The 20,511-nt window shown below is 41.3% G+C and overlaps 1 protein-coding gene across 1 annotated transcript; it reads right to left on the minus strand.

Moving 5' to 3' along the window:
* Positions 1-1,439: 1,439 nt before the first annotated feature.
* Positions 1,440-9,619, minus strand: LOC102717943. The gene is made up of 7 exons (XM_040528557.1): positions 9,608-9,619; positions 5,113-6,084; positions 3,438-4,121; positions 3,240-3,353; positions 3,091-3,148; positions 2,762-3,016; positions 1,440-2,671 (listed from the first exon to the last, which is right to left on the minus strand). Exons 1-7 carry the CDS (start codon positions 9,617-9,619, stop codon positions 1,701-1,703), a joined length of 3,066 nt encoding a protein of 1,021 aa, XP_040384491.1. The 3' UTR covers positions 1,440-1,700.
* Positions 9,620-20,511: the final 10,892 nt, after the last annotated feature.

The raw sequence follows: 20,511 nt of genomic DNA on the forward strand, positions 1-20,511 counted from the left end.
CTAAGACTAGATTTTAAATAATCAAAGCAAAGCAAATTTTAAGGTATTTAGTGGCAACAGAATTTAAGAGAGTTATGGTACAGTAGTCTTCTCATGTAATCATATGATAGAAGTTGAAAATGGTGATGATCTGTGCACGTGGAGACGTGATTGAGAATGCCAAGCCTACACCTATATATGGCTTCATTTGGCTCCAGTTTTGGGAGCACTACAAGTTTAGGAGATGTTTTAGAAAGCTGTTGGAGCCTGATTTTTATCCTTCACTCCCAAATTTTAGTTTTAGGAGTGTTTTTAGATATCTCTTGGACATGCTCTAAGAAAGAGTAAATTTCACATAAGCCTAATGTTATGGTTTTTACATTTTAAAAAAAAAGATGAAAAGAAAAAAGAAAAATACAGGGATTTTGACATGTGTCACGTAACATGGCACGCCACACCGTCACCTGAACGCGAGGAATGTAATACACTTACACTGTGCCCGGAGCTGGTTCAGCTGCTGCACCGTGAACGGAGAAGCAGCAGGACGAGAGGAGGGGAGCATACTTTGCTTCTCCGATGAACAGCAGCAGAAGCAGTTCGACCGGTGATCTTACTGACTGTTATAAGAGACACAGATGCAAGAGATGAACACTTACTACATGGACCATGGTTGTACAAATTTACTTTCGGTGCGTTTAGTTAGTGGTCAAGGTGGGATAGAATATGGTCATCCATATTGATATGGTGATCCATTTTATGTTTGGTCAGATAGATGGAATGATCCAATTTTTTGTTTAGTGGGATGAATAAGAATGGATGGAATGGATATATTGAATTACTAATAAATAATAATATAAATTAATCATCATAGATTTTATCGTAATTAATATAAATTATCAATTAAATATATCTATCATCATTAATTAACACTAATTTAAACTTGCTAATTACTAATTAATGTCAAAACAAACTAATTATCACTAAACAATCACTAATGATCCTGGTTCGCGAAGGTGGATGAGTTAATCCGATCAATTTGGCCTGATACGCCTATCTAGCATCTTCATGGAATATTTCCATTCTGGGCCACCATATCTAGTTTCGTCCATGAACCAAACACATCAAAAACCTGGACGGCCATCTTCCATCCAGACATATCCCATCAACTAAACACACCCTTTATTGTCTGCCTGCCGGCTCGTTTGGGGTGTCAAAGTTAAGTATAAAACCGGCACTGAATTGTCTGTTAAAATGCAGACAAAAACACAGACCAACGACGATATATATGCTTAACGAACCTGACTGGAGTTGTCCAATTTTGTACGGCGTAAGCACCTGCATCAGCAGCAGCCTGCAGCACTGCCAGTTTCTCCATGAGAGACCATAGTTTAATCTGCTACTACGCCCCAAATAATGCTGGCACGGTCAGATAAACTATTTAGTTAGCATATCATAGGCTTCCAACAAGGCAGTAGCAGATAACCCAACTGCATGCCGATCACAGCAAATTCTAGTAATTAACAGCAGGAGGGATAATTAAGTACAGGGATAGGTATATCAGTCTAGCACTCTAGCATAGAGTGATGGTTGAGCAATAGAAAGGTCAGGACTAACAACAGTAGGGGTTCAACCAGAATGGTTCTAGTTCTAGATTAGCGCCTGCATACAGGCCTGGAAAATAAGTTACATGAATGCCAAGTTGGGACACATCCAGATGGTTACTAGCTACCAATTGCTAATGGCCGCAGCTCAGCCTGCACACCGTGAAACTGCCGTTTAGCGTCGCCGCATGCTTCCTGAGCGTTGCTGTCCTCAGCTTTCAGCCTTAACAGCTCCGCGTCTTCATCCTCTTTGTTCTTCGCAATCTTCTGTGCTTCCCATCGTAGTCTCCCAAGTTCCTGCTCAAGCTTGAATATAGCATTATCCTTTTCATCAAGCAATGCACCAATGCGGGACACAGCAGAGCCCTTATCCAGTATCTGTGCTTTCAGCTTCTCCCTGTATGTGAGAGCATTGGTGTAATCTGATCTGAACTGGAGCAACTTGGTCAGGCTACGCTGCAAGGACTGAACATTGAATCCATTTTCTTCTAAAGTGGTAAGTGTTTTGATGCTGTCTTCAAATGTCTCCATGCTGTCCGTTATGCGTAACTTCCTTATATCATTCACTACGTTGGGATACGACATTGTTAGACCTAAAGCAATTCCTTCACGCAGCGCTAGCGAATAGTGCTTGAGTGGAAGGAAATGTGGCCGCTGTGGCACCTTACGAAACACATCCATTGCTTCAACCACAGACCATATAGGGGAGCTCTTTGTGAAGGGGGGCTGCTGACCAGAGACTTGACACATAGACATATCTGAAGCCATAGAACCTCCAGCAAATGAGCAGCTCCTTAAAATGGTGTTGTCAGTGGTGGACTGCAAATTCCCACTGTTCCCAACATGTAATTGGATTGGTCCTTGTCCCACTTTCCCACTCACCTCCTGTTCAACTGAACGGTCAAGAGATAACATAGGTTTCTCCATAAGGTGGCTGATTTCAGTTACTTGGGTAGCCATATCGTCAGTCTGCACATCTCCATTATGATTATCTTGACAGATGCTATTGATTGTAGAAGCCAGTTCTTCATCAAACAGACTAGAATGTAAGTTAGTTTCAGACAAACCATCAGTGTTCCAATCACAAGATCCTGCAGAAAACCTATCATTAGAAAACTGCTACATTGAATGCAACAAAATTGGTGAACGTTAACAGCAACTATAGAGTTCCCAGAACATACTCTTTCCATTGACAATTGATTCAAAGCCTGGAGGTGTCAATGGCAACAGTACATGATTTGTTACTTCATTAGCATTCAGATCATCCTCCAAACTCTTATCAAGCTGCTGCTGAGTATGAGTTTCACCCTCCAATTGTACCTCCATAGAAGATCCTTTCAGTCGCCCTGCAGCTTTCTTTCTTGGCTGGAGTGCACTGGTTGCATCCAATGAGTTATGTGGGCTATCTGATTCTTTGAAGCCCCTCTTTTTAGCCACTGTAGATTGTACAGCAGTTGTTACATTTGATGCATCATCTTGTTGATAGGCCAGTATTAGATAAACTACTTACATTTCTTTTTTGAGGTAAAAAACCTTGTGTTTGATTCACTATCTGCCCCTTTTGACACCTGCAAACAAATTGTCAAGCAGAACAAAAGGTGCTCATGAATTTGGATACAGAAAGGATAAGTTTCTAAAAATCAACAGCACAAGACGTACAACATCAAAAGCCTGTGTCAGTTTAGCCAAAGGAGACGGGGTATTGCATTCTGAAGACACGCTCAAAGCACAGACAATTTCCATATTTGAAGTACTGTTTCTCTTTAACTGAATCTGAAACCAGCAAAATGGTTCAAATGGTAATAAATTATAAATCTCTGCATGTAAGCATTACAAAACACAATGGATGGGACTCACATTATCAAAGGGATCATTCCTTCCCTGAGGTGCTTGAATAGGTCTTACTTTACCCTGTTTGAGCTTGAAAGGCACATTTTTTTTAGTCCGTAGTGTCTGGAACGAGACAGGCCTACCCCGTACCTGTCGTATATGATTATTTCTGCCAGATAATGCCATATTATGTCTCCTAAACTTTTTAGTTGAAAGCATAGCACAGCTTTCACCTGCATTTGTTCCATAAGCAGATGCACCGTTCATAAGTAGCATATCAGATATAATTTCTTGATTAACCGCTGTCTTCCCAATACAATCTTTTCCTGATTCATTCTGATTTATCAGATATCCTGAGGAATCAGGAATCATTTTCACTGGTACCGAACAGTTGCTCACTATCTTCTTTGAAAGAACTTGAAAAGTTTTTGCTACAGAAAGCTGAGCGCAAAATTTTGAAGAATGATTGCTTCCTGGTGACTTGACCAACTCAGATAAAGGAGTGTCCATCTCAGAACGTGAATCATGCTCAGAATGTTCAGTTAGCATGACTTCCAGGTGATCCACTTCCTTGAGTTCCTTCCTCGACATTCTCCTTGACCTTTTGCAAGCAGAAGATTCAATATGATGTCTATGTTCATCATCACTGGAAAACACATCCACCGGTGAGCTTGGGCTCATTCCAGATACAGACTGCCGCCTCAAGTGTCTCTGAATATGTAAAGGAATAACATGAATGGATCATGGAAGTTGACATACAAGCTATCAAAATAATAATTATAGAAATGTTAAGTCACAAAGAGGGCGAGCGAGAGATTATTTGCAAAGTTCAGAGAAAATGTTTCCAAACTAATTGGGAATTTCGTGCAATTGTTAGGCACAATTTAGAAATAATTCTGAAGCTTGAAAATAACAGTATGTTTGCTTAATACGATACACCAAAGCAAATATCACAAGTATCCAGAACTTGACAACCACAACACATCACACTGACCTTAGCCATGTGGCATACAACCCCATCATGCCCCAACTCTCCCCAGATCAAAATTACAATGTTGAAGCAGTAAAGCTATTGAGACATTGTACGAGTGTAAAAAAATAATAGAACATTGTTCAGTACTAGGCTGGAGCAATCTACAAAGCGCTTGCTATTTAATATTTATTGGTAAACATAAGTCTACTTCAAACTTTTACTGTGCTATGTCAGGATTAAACACCATGCCAAACACGTCTTAAATATATCTAGTCAACAAAATGTGTGAAAAATGTAACAAGCCAACAAGTGGGAAAAAAAATCCAATAATAACCCAAATCAAACTGATGATTCAATACTCAGGCAAACCTACAGGCTACAGTCCTAGAGACTAGGGAGCTACATATTTTAAGAATAGTGGGCTGCAGATTTGATGGAATTAAAGGAATCAATAGTAAATCATCTTGATCATCTCATTTTAATTAGCTAACTGTATGACAGGGGCATTGAGGACACTGATCTCCTCCAAAAATTTAGAAGGCATAACACTCACATCCAATTCCTTTCACTTATTGAACTCCAAATATCGCAAAATCAATCAAATTCGTCATGATCCATGCATCAGCAATAATGCTTAACAGTATCAACACCAGCCACAGTATTACCAGGGCAAACAAACCGAAACCGAGAAGCTAGCAGGCACGGTTTAGAGATAGCTTCCACCATTACCTTGGCAGTAACAATCCTCCAATACTTGCCATTCCACCTGTACTGAGGCTTGAGCAACTCTGGCACCTTCGTCAGCAGAAGCTCCTTGTTCATCCCATTGACGCTCACCTCATACTCACCCTCACCGACGACCCTACGCACCACGCCAGGCGACCACGCCCCCTCGCAGTACGCCTCCACCGCGGCTCCAGGACCAAGCCGGAAATCGCAGTGCCGCGGCGGGAGCTCCTCGGACGGCCTGACGAATTGCCAATGCAGGTACTCCACCGCCTTTCCCCCAGCCTCCTCCACCCCCTCCAGATCGGAGTACTCGACGAGGTAGCTCAACTTATCGATCACCTTGGCCACCGTCGCGGGGAACCACGAGTGCCCGTACACCTCCCGGTCCCTCTTCACCTCCACCTTGTCCCCGACGTCGTAAACCCTAAGCGCGTGCCTGGGCTGGATGACGATCGCGACCTCGGACGGGACCCACTCCCCGTCGACGTAGTCCCGGCGCGGGCGCACCAGGCGGGGCGGGAAGGCGATCAACTCGCGGGTGATGGGGAACGCGACGGTGACGACGCCGTCGGGGTCTCCGTCTCTGTCGTTGCCGGCGGCGGCGGTGGCGGCGGCGACAGAGAGCACGATCCCAGACCACCACCCGTCCTTGTGGAACGCCTCGACGATGTCGTGCGGGGCGAGCGCGCGGAGGAGGTCCTCCTCGGAGGAGAAGGCGCGGGGCGGGCGCGGGCGGAGGTGGGAGGGCGCGAAGGGCTCGACGAGGACGGCGCCGTCCTCGGAGACGAGGTGGGCGTAGGAGGCGGTGTAGCGGGCCGGGGCGCGGGGGCCACGTGCCGGAAAGTACCCCTCGACGACGGCCTCGAACCAGGAGCCGTGGAACCCGTCGGCGTCGACGCGGACCTCCACCTCGGTGCCCGGCGGCAGCGGTTGCCCGTCGGGGCAACGCGCGGAGGAGGAGGAGGTCGGGGACTGCGAGGCGGCGCCCGACCCCGACCCCTTCCGCGGCCTCGTCCATCCCCGGCCCCGCACACCGCGGCGGCGCCTGCCCGAGGGCGCCGGCGAGCGGCCGCCGCCGGCCATGGAGGTGGGGGTGAACGAGAGTGGGGTTTTGGGGTGGGTTTGGGTGGGGTGGTGGGGTTGCGCGAGCGACACAGGTATGAGCCGCGCGCCTCCTCCGCTCTCGTGAACGCGCGCCCAGGAGTACGTGGGGCCCGCCTTACCCCCGTACACTCTTTCTCACTGACGGGTGGGGTCAGTATGGTGGTGCCGAAACTGTGGTCCCACCCGTCAGTTGCTTGTTTCGCTGCGGCGGTGGGTGCGCTGGGCTGTGCGTGAGTGGGTTTTTCTCGCGCAAGTCCGCGGTGGTTGCTGCCTGCGAGTCGAGGGGGCGTCGTCGTGGGTGGCAAGGAGATTGGCAATTTGGCATGCAGGGTGGTAGGGCCCACCGTGAGGTCGCCGTGTCAGGTTGGTTTAAAGGTCAATGACACGTGGGGACAGGAGTGGGTGTGTCAGTGTGTGTTGGCGTCTTTTGGCTCTCCCGCTCTCTCCCTCTCTGCTGTGTGTCAGGTCGGAAGCGGCGCCTCGGGGCGCGGGGACGGATGGTGGGTCGCACCGGTCAGTATGAGGGTGTAGCTATGAAAACGTCGGACAAATGTCTCTCACGTTTCCATTTTCATTTTTTTTTTCAAAAATAAAAACGGAAGTTACGGAACGGTTGAGATGGAAACAAACACGATATCGATATAGGAGGAATTTCGGAAACGGAAGAGTACAAAAATATATCTTGGTCGATAGGCAAAAATATATATAAAAAATAAACAATACACTATCTCTATTTCATAATATTAGATGTTTGACTTTTTTTAACGTTTGATCATTTATCTTATACAAAAATTTAGTACAAATATAAAAAATGATAAGTTGTGCTTAAAATTCTTTTGATAATAAAGTAAGTCACCTGCAAAATAAATGATATTTCTATAATTTTTTGAATAAGACAAATGGTCAAACTTTTAAAGCAAAAAATTCAAACATCTTATATTATAAAACGAAGGGAGTATATAGTATTATATATTCAGTATAGATACATAACACTACACTTCACACTCACATCATATCAATTATTACTATATACCATACTAATTAGAAAGGACGTGTGAGCAAGGATTGTTTAGGGTTGGTGAGTTAGATGGGTTGCATAGTTGTGGCTGTGAGAATTGACCATGCTAGGGGTTTCGTGGGCTTTCGAAAATATTTCGATAATTTTTGGAAATTTTTAATCCAATATGGAATTCCAACGAAATGGTTGAAAAATGCATTACCGTTTCCGGACAACTTTACCATTCCTGTCTCCGAGAATTTTCGTTACCGGCTAAAACGGTTAGGAGAAATCGAAAATGACAACCGGTACGGTTGGAATTTTTCATACATTTTCCATACCTTATATCGTTTGTACCGTTAAATGGCTATCAAAATTTAGAAAATATTTTATCCACATCTTCGTGTACATAGTGCTAGCTAAACCTAGCTTGTGCACCTTCATCTAGAAATTCACGTTCCAATTAGATGTCGTCCCAATCAGACTAGCCTAAAGTAAGTAAATAAGTGTCGCACAACAAGGGTGAATGTGCAGTTGTAAAAAACTCAGCAACGAAAATTAAATCCTTACCAGAGTCTCTTGCCACAGCTACCGGAACATGTTTTAGATATTTTATACACAGATAGAAAACACACATCGGTACTTTGGTCATTTGCATTGAATGCTCCAGTATTCCAAAACTCACTCCAAAAGAGTGAAGTCCAGAAATACCATAGCAACACCCAATGAAAACAAATAGAGAGAGGAGCAAGACACATCAATTTTTATCGAATTTGGATTTATCAATCTTACTCTCCGTTTAGGTGCTCCACTAAGTTAGATTCCTCTCGATCCCTTGCCTTACTGAACTCTCAACTACACAGAAAGACTTAAAGATGGAAAGTTGAAGTTGAGACAACAAAACTTATCATGGGCTCTATTAGGCCACGTACAAAGGTGATTATTAGCTGACTCTCTCAATCGCCACGTAAGTAAATTTGGTGACGTGGAGGGAAGAGAGGGAATAAGAGAGAAAAGCTGTTGTCATGCATGACAACGGCTTAGAGTCGACTCTTAGCATTTATTAAAGGAAACTTTATTGCTATAAAAAGGAAACTAACGTAATAAAAAAGATTTTATTGCATTAATAAAGAAACCACACATGACTCTACATTTATATGTATCATTATAAAATAGACTCTTGTTGCTGACGTGGCTTAAAATAGAGCTTGTGCCCTTATGGGCTCATAATAAGTTGAGGCAACCTTTCGATCCCTTGTCATCATCGTGACATGTTCAATGGTAGAACTTATTATGGGCTCTATTTCAAGCCACGTCAGCAGAAAAAACTCCCCGTACAAAGGATAGTCTGTCGAGCTGACTCTATACTAATTAATTCCTCCTTTGCATTCCATCTGTCAACGTCTCTAATTAGAGTCAGCACGTACAAAATATATTTTTATGGTTGTCTGCTCGTTTTATGCGCCAAGAGTCGATGTTTTACTGACTCTATGCAAAACAATCAATTTTCTCTCTCCTATCGTCTCTCTTCTACATCAGCGAGCATGCAGCGATAGAGACGACAATCCGAGTCCTTTGTACGTGCTCTCAAATAGTTAATCTAGGCAATGCAACTCCTGCATACAAGAATTGCAAGCAACAGCATAACTAAGACACGAGATATTATCAAGGACTCTCTCGGTCTTTACGGAGTTAATTCTGCTGACTGGAATCGAAGTGTTCATGACAAGGAAAAAGTCTACCAAAGGTCCCTAAATTTCAAAGCGAGTATGTTTTTCGTCCCTTAACCGGAATACTAGAAATGTGTACCCCTAAACTCCTATAATCCATTTAAGAAAGGTCCCTCGGCATTGTTGACTTATTTTTTTGACTGGTTTTGCCGAGGTGGCATCCGATGGGTCCCACATGTTAGAATTTTTTATTTTTTTTGTCTCTTCTCTCCCTTCCTCTCTCTCTTTTCTTCCTCTCTCCTTCGCTCCTCTCCTGTTTTGGTGGACCAGCGCCGGCGAAGGCAGTCCGGAGGTGCATAGTCTAGGAGCCGCTAACAGCCGGCTCGCCGAGCAACGGAGCAGCTCCGGAGCACGGGAGCAATGTCGGGAGCCTCGGGGCGGCGTTGCCTCGTCGGGTCCGGCGTGCTGCAGTTAGGCCGCCGCCATCTGCGCAGAGGAGCATCTCCGGAGCACGGGAGCATGTCAGGGGCCTTAGGGATGACGTCGCCTCGTCGGGGGCCGGCGTGCGGCCGCCATCTGTGTGCACCTGCAGTGGAGTCGTCTTGGTCGCCGCACTGTGTGAAGTACCTTGCCGATAGCAGAGGCCTTAGCCACCGTGGCTCCTTCCCTCAGATCGTCGTCCCAACCCGCAAATGTAAATGCGCACGTCCATGAACACACCAACCCAAGACGCCATTCTTGCCTTCAAACAATTTTAGAAATGAGAGGTTCCGATCACTGCCATGCCATGCTCAAATTGCTTCCTCTTGTTGAGTCACAAAGAAACCAAGAACAATGTGCCAATCAATCCACGGAATACAGGACAAGAATCATGGCGATTTGGGGTGGAAATCGGCAGGAGTAGCAGACCAAGTGATCACGAGAGAATGTGCTCAACGTCTGAGGATATATTTGGAAAAGAGGAAGAAGAGAGACATTCCCGGAGTCAATGCACTGCCTCCGCGGATGGCGAGCTGGGGTGGCCAGCGAGCTGCGCGCGGCCGCGAGCTGTTGTCTCGGTTCCCCTTCTCCGTTCTAGCGGCGACCGGTGAGCTGGAGTGGCGGCAGTGGCCGTCGAGCTTTGCATGGATGGCGGACGGCGGCGCGGGCGAGGCCAACGGCGACGGTCGACGGGCTAGGGATCCCCCTGCTGCCGCTCGCCCCGCACCGTGAGGTGACCGGTGGTCACCGAGCTAGCTGAGCTCCTCCTGCTACCGGAATAGGAGAGGAGAGGAGCGGAGAGAGAGATGTTTTTTTCATTTTTTAATCCTATTTCACTGACCGGTAGGCGCTACCAACTTTGTAAGACTTCTTTTGCTTACTAAGATGCCACATAAGCAAAACCACCCCTGCATACTGCCTAGGGACTTATATTAGATGGGATATGTGAATTCAAGGTCCGACATTTCTGGTATTGGGGTTTAGGGATGATTCTGAAACTTGGTGTCAACATGAGGGATGTAAAGTGAACTTATTCCTCACGATAATTTATAGGCCCAACCAAGGAAAAGCCCGTCTCAATCTGAGCCTGCTAAGGTGGTGACGAACACAATGGGCCAGAAAAAATGGAGGATCCCATAGTTTAGCTAACTGATGAGAAATGTGTGATTGTGAAGTTTTTTCCCGCACCCAAGACTATCAATATATCATAGGATAGTTTTTTTTTTGGGCTAAAATTTCGATAGACTATTAATTAGCGAAATCGTTAAACTAAAGCATATCATAGTTTTTTTTTAAAAAAAATGGTGTTGGTTTCGAAAAGGGATGGCAGATACTACACTCGGTGAAAAATATTTATTGTTTAGAATAAAATTTGATAGACTTTCACCATCAATAATTTCTTAAATACTTAGGCCACATTCTTTGTCTGGTTTAGTAACCAGCGCGAAAAATATAGTAGTGGATTAACATAGCATTAATTAATTATTAGTTATAGAAAATTAAAAAGTGTATTCATATGATTTTTATAATAACTTTCTTATCAAAAAATCTTAAAAAACACACCGTTTATTAGTTTAGGAGGCGTGCACGTAAAATAAAGTTATTTGGCTTAGCTTAGTAAACAGAATGAGCTAACGCAGCCTTAGTTCAAATACAGGCTAAATGATACTTATAGATTTCTCGAGAAGTACTGTCATAATATAATAAACTTATTGATACTAGATTTTATAAATTTATTATAACATAAAATTAATTATAAAATTTTAGAACTTTGACTAAATATTTCTATAAACAATAAACACGATAAATATTTAATAAATATTTTTGGCCGGTGAAAATAGTTAAACAGGGCGTTGTTGTTTGTCAGTTAGGTTACTAATGGCAAGCAACACTCTGCCTCCGTTATTTGGTTGGTCCACTTACTTTCCTCCTAAATTATGTTGCATTTGTGAGGCAACGTTTGATTATAAGCAAAGACGAATTTGTAATTAAAGCAGCCCGACTCTTGTCATTAGTTGGACGTACATGGACCCAACAATGACAGCTCTCATTTGTCTCTGTTGGTCACACGCGACAGAAGCTTAAGTTAGTATCTGTTAATTTAATCAACCTGCCACGCTTAACTAATCATGACTACACACATCTACTTAATCCATCCGTGCGTGAACATAATTAAGTACACACAACTGCAAGAGTAGCTATCTAAATCATACTACCTTTAACTTCATTATTCGCTTATCCCAGACATATTAATATAAAAGGTTAAAGACTAAAATAGTCCCTACTTTATCAAAATCCTAATAAATAAAGTATCCCTTAATTTGTCTTATTCATCATGCATTTATTCTTTACTTTTAAAAAATAATTACGTAAAAATAAACTTATTTTAGAATGAGCTAGAATGGATATAAAAATAATCTTATTTTGTAACAGACTTATTATGTAACTTACCCCACACACACGTGACAGTAATAAGCCCCTAATAATTACTTCTTCCTTTTTTAGAACCATTGACTTTGGCCACTTGTTTTATTCAAAATACTTATATAATTATTTTTTATAATTAATTTTATTAATAAAACCAATTTAAATATGGTTTATAATTTTACATATTTACACACAGTTTTAACTAGAACGAACCGCTCTAACCTATGTCCAAATGTCAACAGTATTAACTAAAATCTGGAGGGGCAATTAACTATTAGTACTAGATTAATTAGCCACCGAACGCACGTACGTGCCCTTTTGCCGGCCACCTGGATCGATAGCTAACTGCTGGTTATAAATTCTCTATAGCCAACTTAATAGTCAATTCATAGAATAGTCATATACTACACAATTAATATCCGGTCACACCTATCATACACATATCTATCTTAGAGAGTTCGTGCTACATTTGGCTATAAATCTATAGCCACGCTGCTCTTATCTCTCCTCTCTTATCACCTTAAAATATGCTTACAGTCTGCTATATTATACCTGCTCTAATCAAACATGATTAGCGTAATTAAGAATGCTCCGTAGAGCAACTAAACGACGGTTGGTTCGTGTCCTTTCTCCGTAATAACCGCACGCGGCGAAATGGGGTATACCTGTAGCACGTACGCACACGTGCGGGCCGCGGGTGTAGGACCACCACCCGACAACGAGACATGCGAGCGAGGGCGTAGATGGATTAATTTAATTTAATCTAACCACCGCGCGCGAGTGAACGACGACACGGTACGTACGTAGCTTCCGCGAACTAACCACCCCTGCGGCCTGTGGGACGCGTACGCATATACGTATACGTATACGTATACAGTATACTCCGTCCTCCGTATTTGAATGGATTAATTATTCTTTTACCCGTTTGATCATTTATGTGATAACTTATACAATATTTATTTTATTACAATTGAAATGTATTTATATTGTAACTTATACTTTTTGCACAAAATATTTTAATGATAAAAATAGTGCAAAAAAATTAGATGGTGTTTTGTATTAAAATATAGAGAAATAGAGTACATGAATATACGAATATGCTTATACTATAGGGCACAGTGCAGGTTTGCTGAGAGGCAATCTCGTCCCCCGTCCATGGAAGAGGTGCGGAACCAAAAATTTATTAAGCCTAGGGTTTAACAATGAAATATAAATCTTTTAAATAAATTTTAATTTAAAAATAGTAATTTTTCAAAGTGATTTTTGGGCCAGACGTGGGGCTCCAGTCCAAGCTGCCCCACGCCTGGTACCGTCCTTGAGAAGATTAGTGTATTAGTTCGTGATATATATTTGAATATTCCCTTCGTTTTACATTATAAACTTTTTTATTTATATTTGTGTTAATAAATTCAAACACATATACAAAACATATACATGGATACATGGATGAATCTAAGATAAACCCTAAAAGTTTTATAATATGGATTAGAGAGAGTAGATAATACTACTGACTTTTTATTACACATTTAATCATGCGTCTTATTAAAAATGATCTTATGGAATTATCATTTACTCTATTACAATTGGATTTATTACTAACTATGTTTTAGTTATAATATATTTTCACGTACGAATATAAAATTTTAAATAAATCAAATGACCACCTATACGATAAAGTGTTAACGGAATCGTCTATGAAAAATGGGGCATTTAACTTTTTGCCACTCTTACAAATGCACATATAAATTTGTCACCCGCTATTTATAACGTGTGGGTCCTCATGTGTCTATGACGTATGGATCTAATGGTAAATATGTTAAAACCATTTGTAAGAGTGGAAAAAAAAATTAATTATTCTATGAAAAGGAATATACCGAGGAAGTAGTACGCTGCAGGCAGTGACGAGGGACCCCGGCCGGATACACCTCAGCACCAGAGTCGGTCGTCAAAGCTAAAGCCTTTCCCTCCACCACAGCGATATCGTGCGCGTGCGGATAACGCTTTGCGCGCACGTACGCACCAAGCCGCGCGCGCTCTCGATCGGTCGTGGCGGGGTCCGTACGTGTGCCGCCTTTCCCCGGCACGCCGTTGACCCGCGCACCGTCTTTCTTTCTTTGCTTGGACTGGCACGTACGGAGCGCTTCGTCGACGTGAGTGGGTGCATGCATGGCATAAAGGTGGCTCGTTGTTACGGAGAAACCTAAATGGTATGTATTTGCAAACGAAATAATAAGGCTTTTGTACGTATTCCAAGTGATTTGAAAGTTAACTGATATCAGAAAATAAATTTTGGTAAAAGAAAAATTCTTAATCGACTCCAGATTTAAAATGCAAAATTCGGGTCTGCGCATTCGCACGAGCCTTTGTACGTAATACTATGAATGTAATGTAGGAGTATGACATCATGTAAAAACTGACGACCTATTGATTAGTATAGCTACTCCATCAATCTTCTAGTATAAATGTACATGCTCAATGGACATATAATCAAGTTATTCTTTGCGTGGGGATAATATCGCATCTAGGATTTACAATACCGTCAAAATAGTCGTGCAAATTTGAATTGAACCGCGACGGTTTTAACATGAAAATCACATTATAACTTGTGCCTGTTGTAGTACAACGGGTGATATTCGCGATAGAACGACTAATATCGATAATTATTATTACATACCGATAATCACACAACGACATTATATATCAATATTAATAATACCAAGGATTTCACCTATAGTAACAAAGTTTTTGATGCAATATCTCTGCATCAAAAATCAATGATATCACGCACGCATGTATGCTGTTACCTCTGAATTGGACGGATCGGAAGAGGGATTAAATGCTTAGTTACTTGGCTCCTCAGGTACGGTTACACGTATAGAACGGTACATCCATGGACCAAGTGGACCACACGCACGGGGGCGTACGTTGGTCGCGTCGGCGTATCGATCGATCTGTCCGACGGAAGAAGCTGCATGCGCGCGGCGTGCAATTACGTCCACATGCACCGTACGCGCGTGTCCAAGAACCAGTACGTATGTATACGTGGATCCGGTTTGTCTTCACTTGCCGACGCCTCCGACGCGACAAAATTAATTAGCTCGATCGATAGATCACTCACTAATTAACTGTTCGGTAGAGATCTGACGAGACTACTGCTGCCCTGCGTCCATGCATGAATCTGTGTGATGCATCGATCACTCACTAATTAACTGTTCGGTAGAGATCTGACGAGACTACTGCTGCCCTGCGTCCATGCATGAATCTGTGTGATGCTACAGTTGCTGACTTGTACCACCTCGGCTTCGAAATAAATATTTCTAGATTATTTAATACTACATCCGTTTTTATATTATAAACCTTTTTAGTTTTGTCTAAATCCATCAATTAATGAATGTTTTTCATCATGGACGTGCAGGGAGTAGCTACACCTGATAGTATGATCTAATTTTCTACACATATATATATTCATTAGCATCTATATAAATCTAGAAAAGGCTAGAAAGTTTTATATTATGAAATTAATGGAAATTAGCCTAACTAGGTAAAAGAACATGTACCACATGTAGCTTAGTAGTTGCAGTGACCTAAGTAGCACCAAGTCCTAGGTTAAAAAAATACCCTTCTCAAAAAAATTGTTTAAGTGATTGGGATTAATTTTAGAATAAGTTAACTTTTTTGGAAAAATAATTGTATTACGATACAAAATTTAAACCCTATAAATATCTATATTTTATAACAGACGGAGTTTGAGCGCTGGCTGCATATCTTAAGATGGTTTGTTAATCTGGTAGGATCAATGCATATCTGAACAGTGCTGCATGCGTGCCCGGTCGGTCGATCGATCTGAGCGTGTGGCAGTGTCGATGTGTTTAATCGCTGGGCCCTGTTGGTTTATCTTATCTGGATTATAAAATAGCTCGAATAATGAATGCTTTATCTCCATCGACCTCTCACTGTGTCGCATGTGAACCACGTGCGGGTATTGCATGTGCAAGCAGTTCCTTAGTGAACTCTTTTGCTAAAAATGTCTAGTGGAGTGGATGTCGAATCGATGGATGGATCGGCCGACGGTTAATTAGTTTAATTACTGGAGGTGGGGCCCCACAATTAATTAAGATGTGCTGTTTGTTTTTTTTATTCGCCGGGGGGGGGGGGCAGCTCCTTAGTGAACTCTTTTGCTAAAAATGTCTAGTGTAGTTTTTTTCACTAAAATTAAATAAATATAGTTGTGATACAAATAGCATATCATATTATTAATTATAATGTAAATCACACCAAGCTATAATTATTTTTTAAAGCTACATAAGACTTACATACAAGCTATAATTACGTGTCGGTTACATTGTAAACTGTAGTTATAATATAGTTATATTCGTATTATTTTAATTAAAAAATCACATGGATGATATATATGGGTTCCCAGGAAGGACTGGGTAATTAACCTTCTGTACTATGCAAATACTGAAATACACGCTAAACCTATGCAGGAGAATTGATTAAATTCAACCTTACGTGCCCCTAGCTCCTCAATCCTCTGGCTAGTTAAAAATATTTATTGTATATGACAAGATTTAGTTAAAATTTTAAAATTTCGACTATTGATAATTTTTAAATGCTTAGTTTAAATACACTATAAATGATACACATAAGTTTTTCTCAAAAATAGTATTATAATATTATCATAAACTTATTAAATTATAAAACTATTTTATAACACACAAAATTGATTGTTAGAAGTTTACAATTTTAACTAAATTTTATTCTGAACAACAAATATTTTGACCAGAGGGAGTATATCATAGGAGCATATCTCAGATGCCCCGTTTCACCAGAAAAAAATGGGAGAAATGAAAAAAATGCACACTCCATTGAGTCCGCGCCTGATGCTTAATGCTATGACTTGGCAGCTTTCTATATAACCATATAATAAATGGTTGAGTTAAACTTTTTAAATATGGCTGAAAGTTTCAAGTTGAACTGAATATTTAAAACATGACTTAAGAAGTTTCATTATTTGAGTTAAAAGCTCAGAGCTTGAATTAATTGAATGTTCCTAACTGTTTAGTAAAAAAGTTTACTGGAATTTTTCAATTTGGAATTGAAAACATTCAGCTTTTGTTTTCATGTCATGTTGTATGATCTACCATGAACTAGGGGAAGCAATTTTTCAGGGGGTTTTGTGGTGATGAAATATACGTTCGCCTCATCTTTTCGCTTCTACTTATATTATAAGTCAAAAATTAAAGTTTTTAACCGTAAATTTAAAGTAAATTTGAAGTTTTTTTCACTGAAGTTTATTTCTAGTCTTGGCTTTCAGATCATTAAGAATACGTATATAAAATTTACGGTACGATATATATAAATACGTCTCACTGATCAGTACTCATTTAGTCATATGGACGTAAGGATCGATGAAAACAAAAATTTACAGGTACTGCATCGTGCATGCACCGTACGTGTACATGGACGCACGTACGTACCTCCCCGGGCGGGCCTTGCCGATGCCGGCGCCGGCCACGTACGTAGCCATGCACGCTCCTCCGGTCACGCGAGCCGCGCCGGAGCGGCGGATAAAATAAGTAGCGCCCGCGCCCGCGCCCCACCTCGCCGCGTACGTACACACACCGACAAACCGTGCGTGCGTGCGGCGCCTCTCGATCGATCGACCGCTCGCCGCGCCCGCCGCGGGCTGCTTTGTAGCCTTGTGGGCTGTCACGTTGTTGGCATACCCTCCTCATTCCATAAAAGATGGATAGATACATTCTACGTACGGTCAGGAATTTAGATATATCTTTATTCCGATTTATTGTAATGGTATATATTACATATCTATGACCGTCTCGAGAAATTAGGGGCTCCGGTCCTAACTGTTAATTGGTCCCTTTAATGAATGGCCAACGAAACTAATTTTACTCATCAAATAGATAACTTAAATATATATTCTTCAATACATATATACAATATGCAGAAATATAACAAACATCAACTCTAAAATAAAAAAAAAGTATTACCGACCTCAAGTTCTATTCAAAAGCATCATCCGTCCGTGCTGCTTGCCTGCTGCTGTTGTCGGCGACGATGCAAGACCAAGAGACGAATACGAGAGGTCGTAATGATACGACTCGCGGCTCACTGCTCGCGACGATCCTGCTTTTTGCACTTCTAACTATCGCTTCGTACTAGGTCGAGGGATACAAGGTGGGGGCCCATGAATTTTGGGCCCTGTTCGGCCGCCCACCTCGCACCTGCCCATCAACGACCCTGCGCTAAACAATACAAAATATTTATATTTTGAAACTATGGAGTATATAGTTTTATGCGTACACAATTACATTAGGATAGCCAAAATTCTAAAAGAACCGGAGGTGCTAGCCAGGGTTTACGATCCCGCGGGGGCATAGCTTCGGTAAGCCGCGGTAATCGAATTTAAATTTGAGGAGAATTTAAAAATTTTGAAGAAATTTAATGGAAAAAAATGTATGTTGTATAGGTTACTATATAGTGTAGTTTTGTCAAAGATATTCATGAAAAAGTGTATTTTCCGCGTAATTAAAAATCATAAACGAGAATTTCGAGAAACAAAATTAAAAAATAGTCTATTGCAAATAATATTTCATAGAAAGATGGTTAAGAATATTTTATTGTTGAGTCATTATTAATTTGCAATAGACACTATGGTACATAATGTTGAAATACAAATATACAATGATGGATATATAGAAAATATGTATGGAGAAAAATTATATGTGCACGTTAGTAATAATGGGTAGTAGGTATAGTTGTGACGCAAGAAAGTTGTTACTTGTTATTGGTGTGAATTATCTAGTGAAGGGTGATATGACAGTGTATGTTTGTATGTTGCAATATCAAGAATTTAGAAAAGGTTATATGAAATTTTTCTTATTTTCCCTAAAACATGTTCTATTTTTCCTATTTTTTCTTTGTCACACAACTCACAAATATCGTCACAAGATATTTTCCTATTTTTCATGTATTTTTCAAGATTTTTTTAATACCTTTTGCATTTGACATCACACCCGCGGTCTACTCGCAGTAACCGCGGTTTCGGCTGCAAAAACCGCACGAAAAACCACGGTTTTTACCGTCCTCATACGCTGTTTTAGGAAGTACTTACCGTGGTTACCACATGAAACCGCGCGTAACCGCGTTTACCATGCGGTTTTAAATTTAAACTCTTTGTTTTTAAATTCGTTGCGGTTTTTGCGGTTACCTTACGGGATCCGCGGAAGCGTGGCGCCGCGGTTTTCGTGGGAAAAACGGTAAGAAGAACCCTGGGCGGCTAGCTCTGCAGCTATACGTACAATGTCCGAAATGAGATGTACTTACTTACTATATTCCAACAGTTTATACATACTTATCCGTTGTGTATGCACACATTTGAATCCGTAGCTAGGATCGGAGCTGCTATACCTACATCTCCAACCCTCACATGAGTTCATTAAATCGCTCTCCCCTGTTCACCACCTTCTACTGTACGTACCTTCCTGCCTCCATCATCATCTCCCTCTCTTCTGTTTCGTGTCAAGCCCGAGGCGTCGTCTTCGTCTTCGCCGTCGCGAGATCAACGGGCGCCGCCGCCGCCGCCGCGGCAACACATGCATTTACATGGTGCGTGACGTGCAGGGTGGTGGCGCCGGCGCTAGCTGTGAACATTTTTTGCGTTAGCTCTGGCGTCGCACTCCATCGTATCGGTCGTGGATCATGGACCTTGATTTGAAGGGATTAGGGATTGGGATTGTTAGTAGGGAATGATGATGATCTATGATTAATGATGACGATGGTGACCGCGTCCCACATGATAGCTCTAGCGAATTAATAGTAGATGGTTTGGCTTTTTTTTATGAAAATAAATATTTTATGAATGAAACTTTTATATACGTGTTCTTAGCGATTTAAAAGCCAAGGCTGAAAAATAAATTTTGGTGAGAAAACCTCAAAATCAACTATCAATTTTAATTTAAAATTTAAAATTTTAGCTTATAAGTACAAGTAAAAGTAAAAAGACGAGAACGGAAGCCATTGATGAGTGCGAGGGATGGGGTAGGGATAGGGATAGGGATATGGATAGTGAGGTGGGTCGGTGCGTGTATATGGGTAGCGCAAATAATATGTAGTCTGACATATTTAGGTGTGGAAGATCACAATGACACATATAACGTGGCTGTCGTGGCTACTTGAATTGGGTATTTGGGAATGGTTTGAGGTGCGTTTTGGGGTGATGTAGTATAGGTTAATTCTCCCACTCACTTTTATTTTTTTTATGTATTTTCAAATTAAAACCATATTCCTTGTCCGCAGTATTTTTTTGAAATAATGGCGTGGCGAAACATTGTTCACTGTTTTTGTCCTAGCGAATTATGTTGCCTTGCAACACTACTATTTACTGTTAGCTAGATAGAAACCAGCACTATTATATTGAGGTGGCCAACCTGTTTACTACGGGAGATAAGTTAATTAACTGTTTGTTTGTTTTCAGGGTTTTTTTTGCACGGAGTAAATTGACATTTTATAACTTGTATTTAATTATCGATCACTTATCAATATCGAAAAATGTGGAATTTCCTAAAGTTATCAAGATAGGATTGGTGTATTATTTATTATGTGGTCCTCCAACACTATTTGTATGGGTTACGATGGTTTGTTTCCAGATTTATTTATTGGGAAAAAGATTTAGAAAATAAAGAAATACACGCAAGTTTA

This window comes from Oryza brachyantha, chromosome 11, assembly GCF_000231095.2.
Source record: "Oryza brachyantha chromosome 11, ObraRS2, whole genome shotgun sequence".
Lineage (NCBI taxonomy): Eukaryota > Viridiplantae > Streptophyta > Magnoliopsida > Poales > Poaceae > Oryza > Oryza brachyantha.

What these genes read in the sequence shown, in the direction of transcription:
- LOC102717943 (XM_040528557.1), bottom strand. An exon ending in GGAGGATTGTTACTGCCAAG is followed by an intron (nt 4,122 to 5,112) that starts GTAATGGTGGAA and finishes TTACATATTCAG; the next exon opens with AGACACTTGAGGCGGCAGTC. An exon ending in ATCAATTGTCAATGGAAAGA is followed by an intron (nt 2,672 to 2,761) that starts GTATGTTCTGGG and finishes GGTTTTCTGCAG; the next exon opens with GATCTTGTGATTGGAACACT.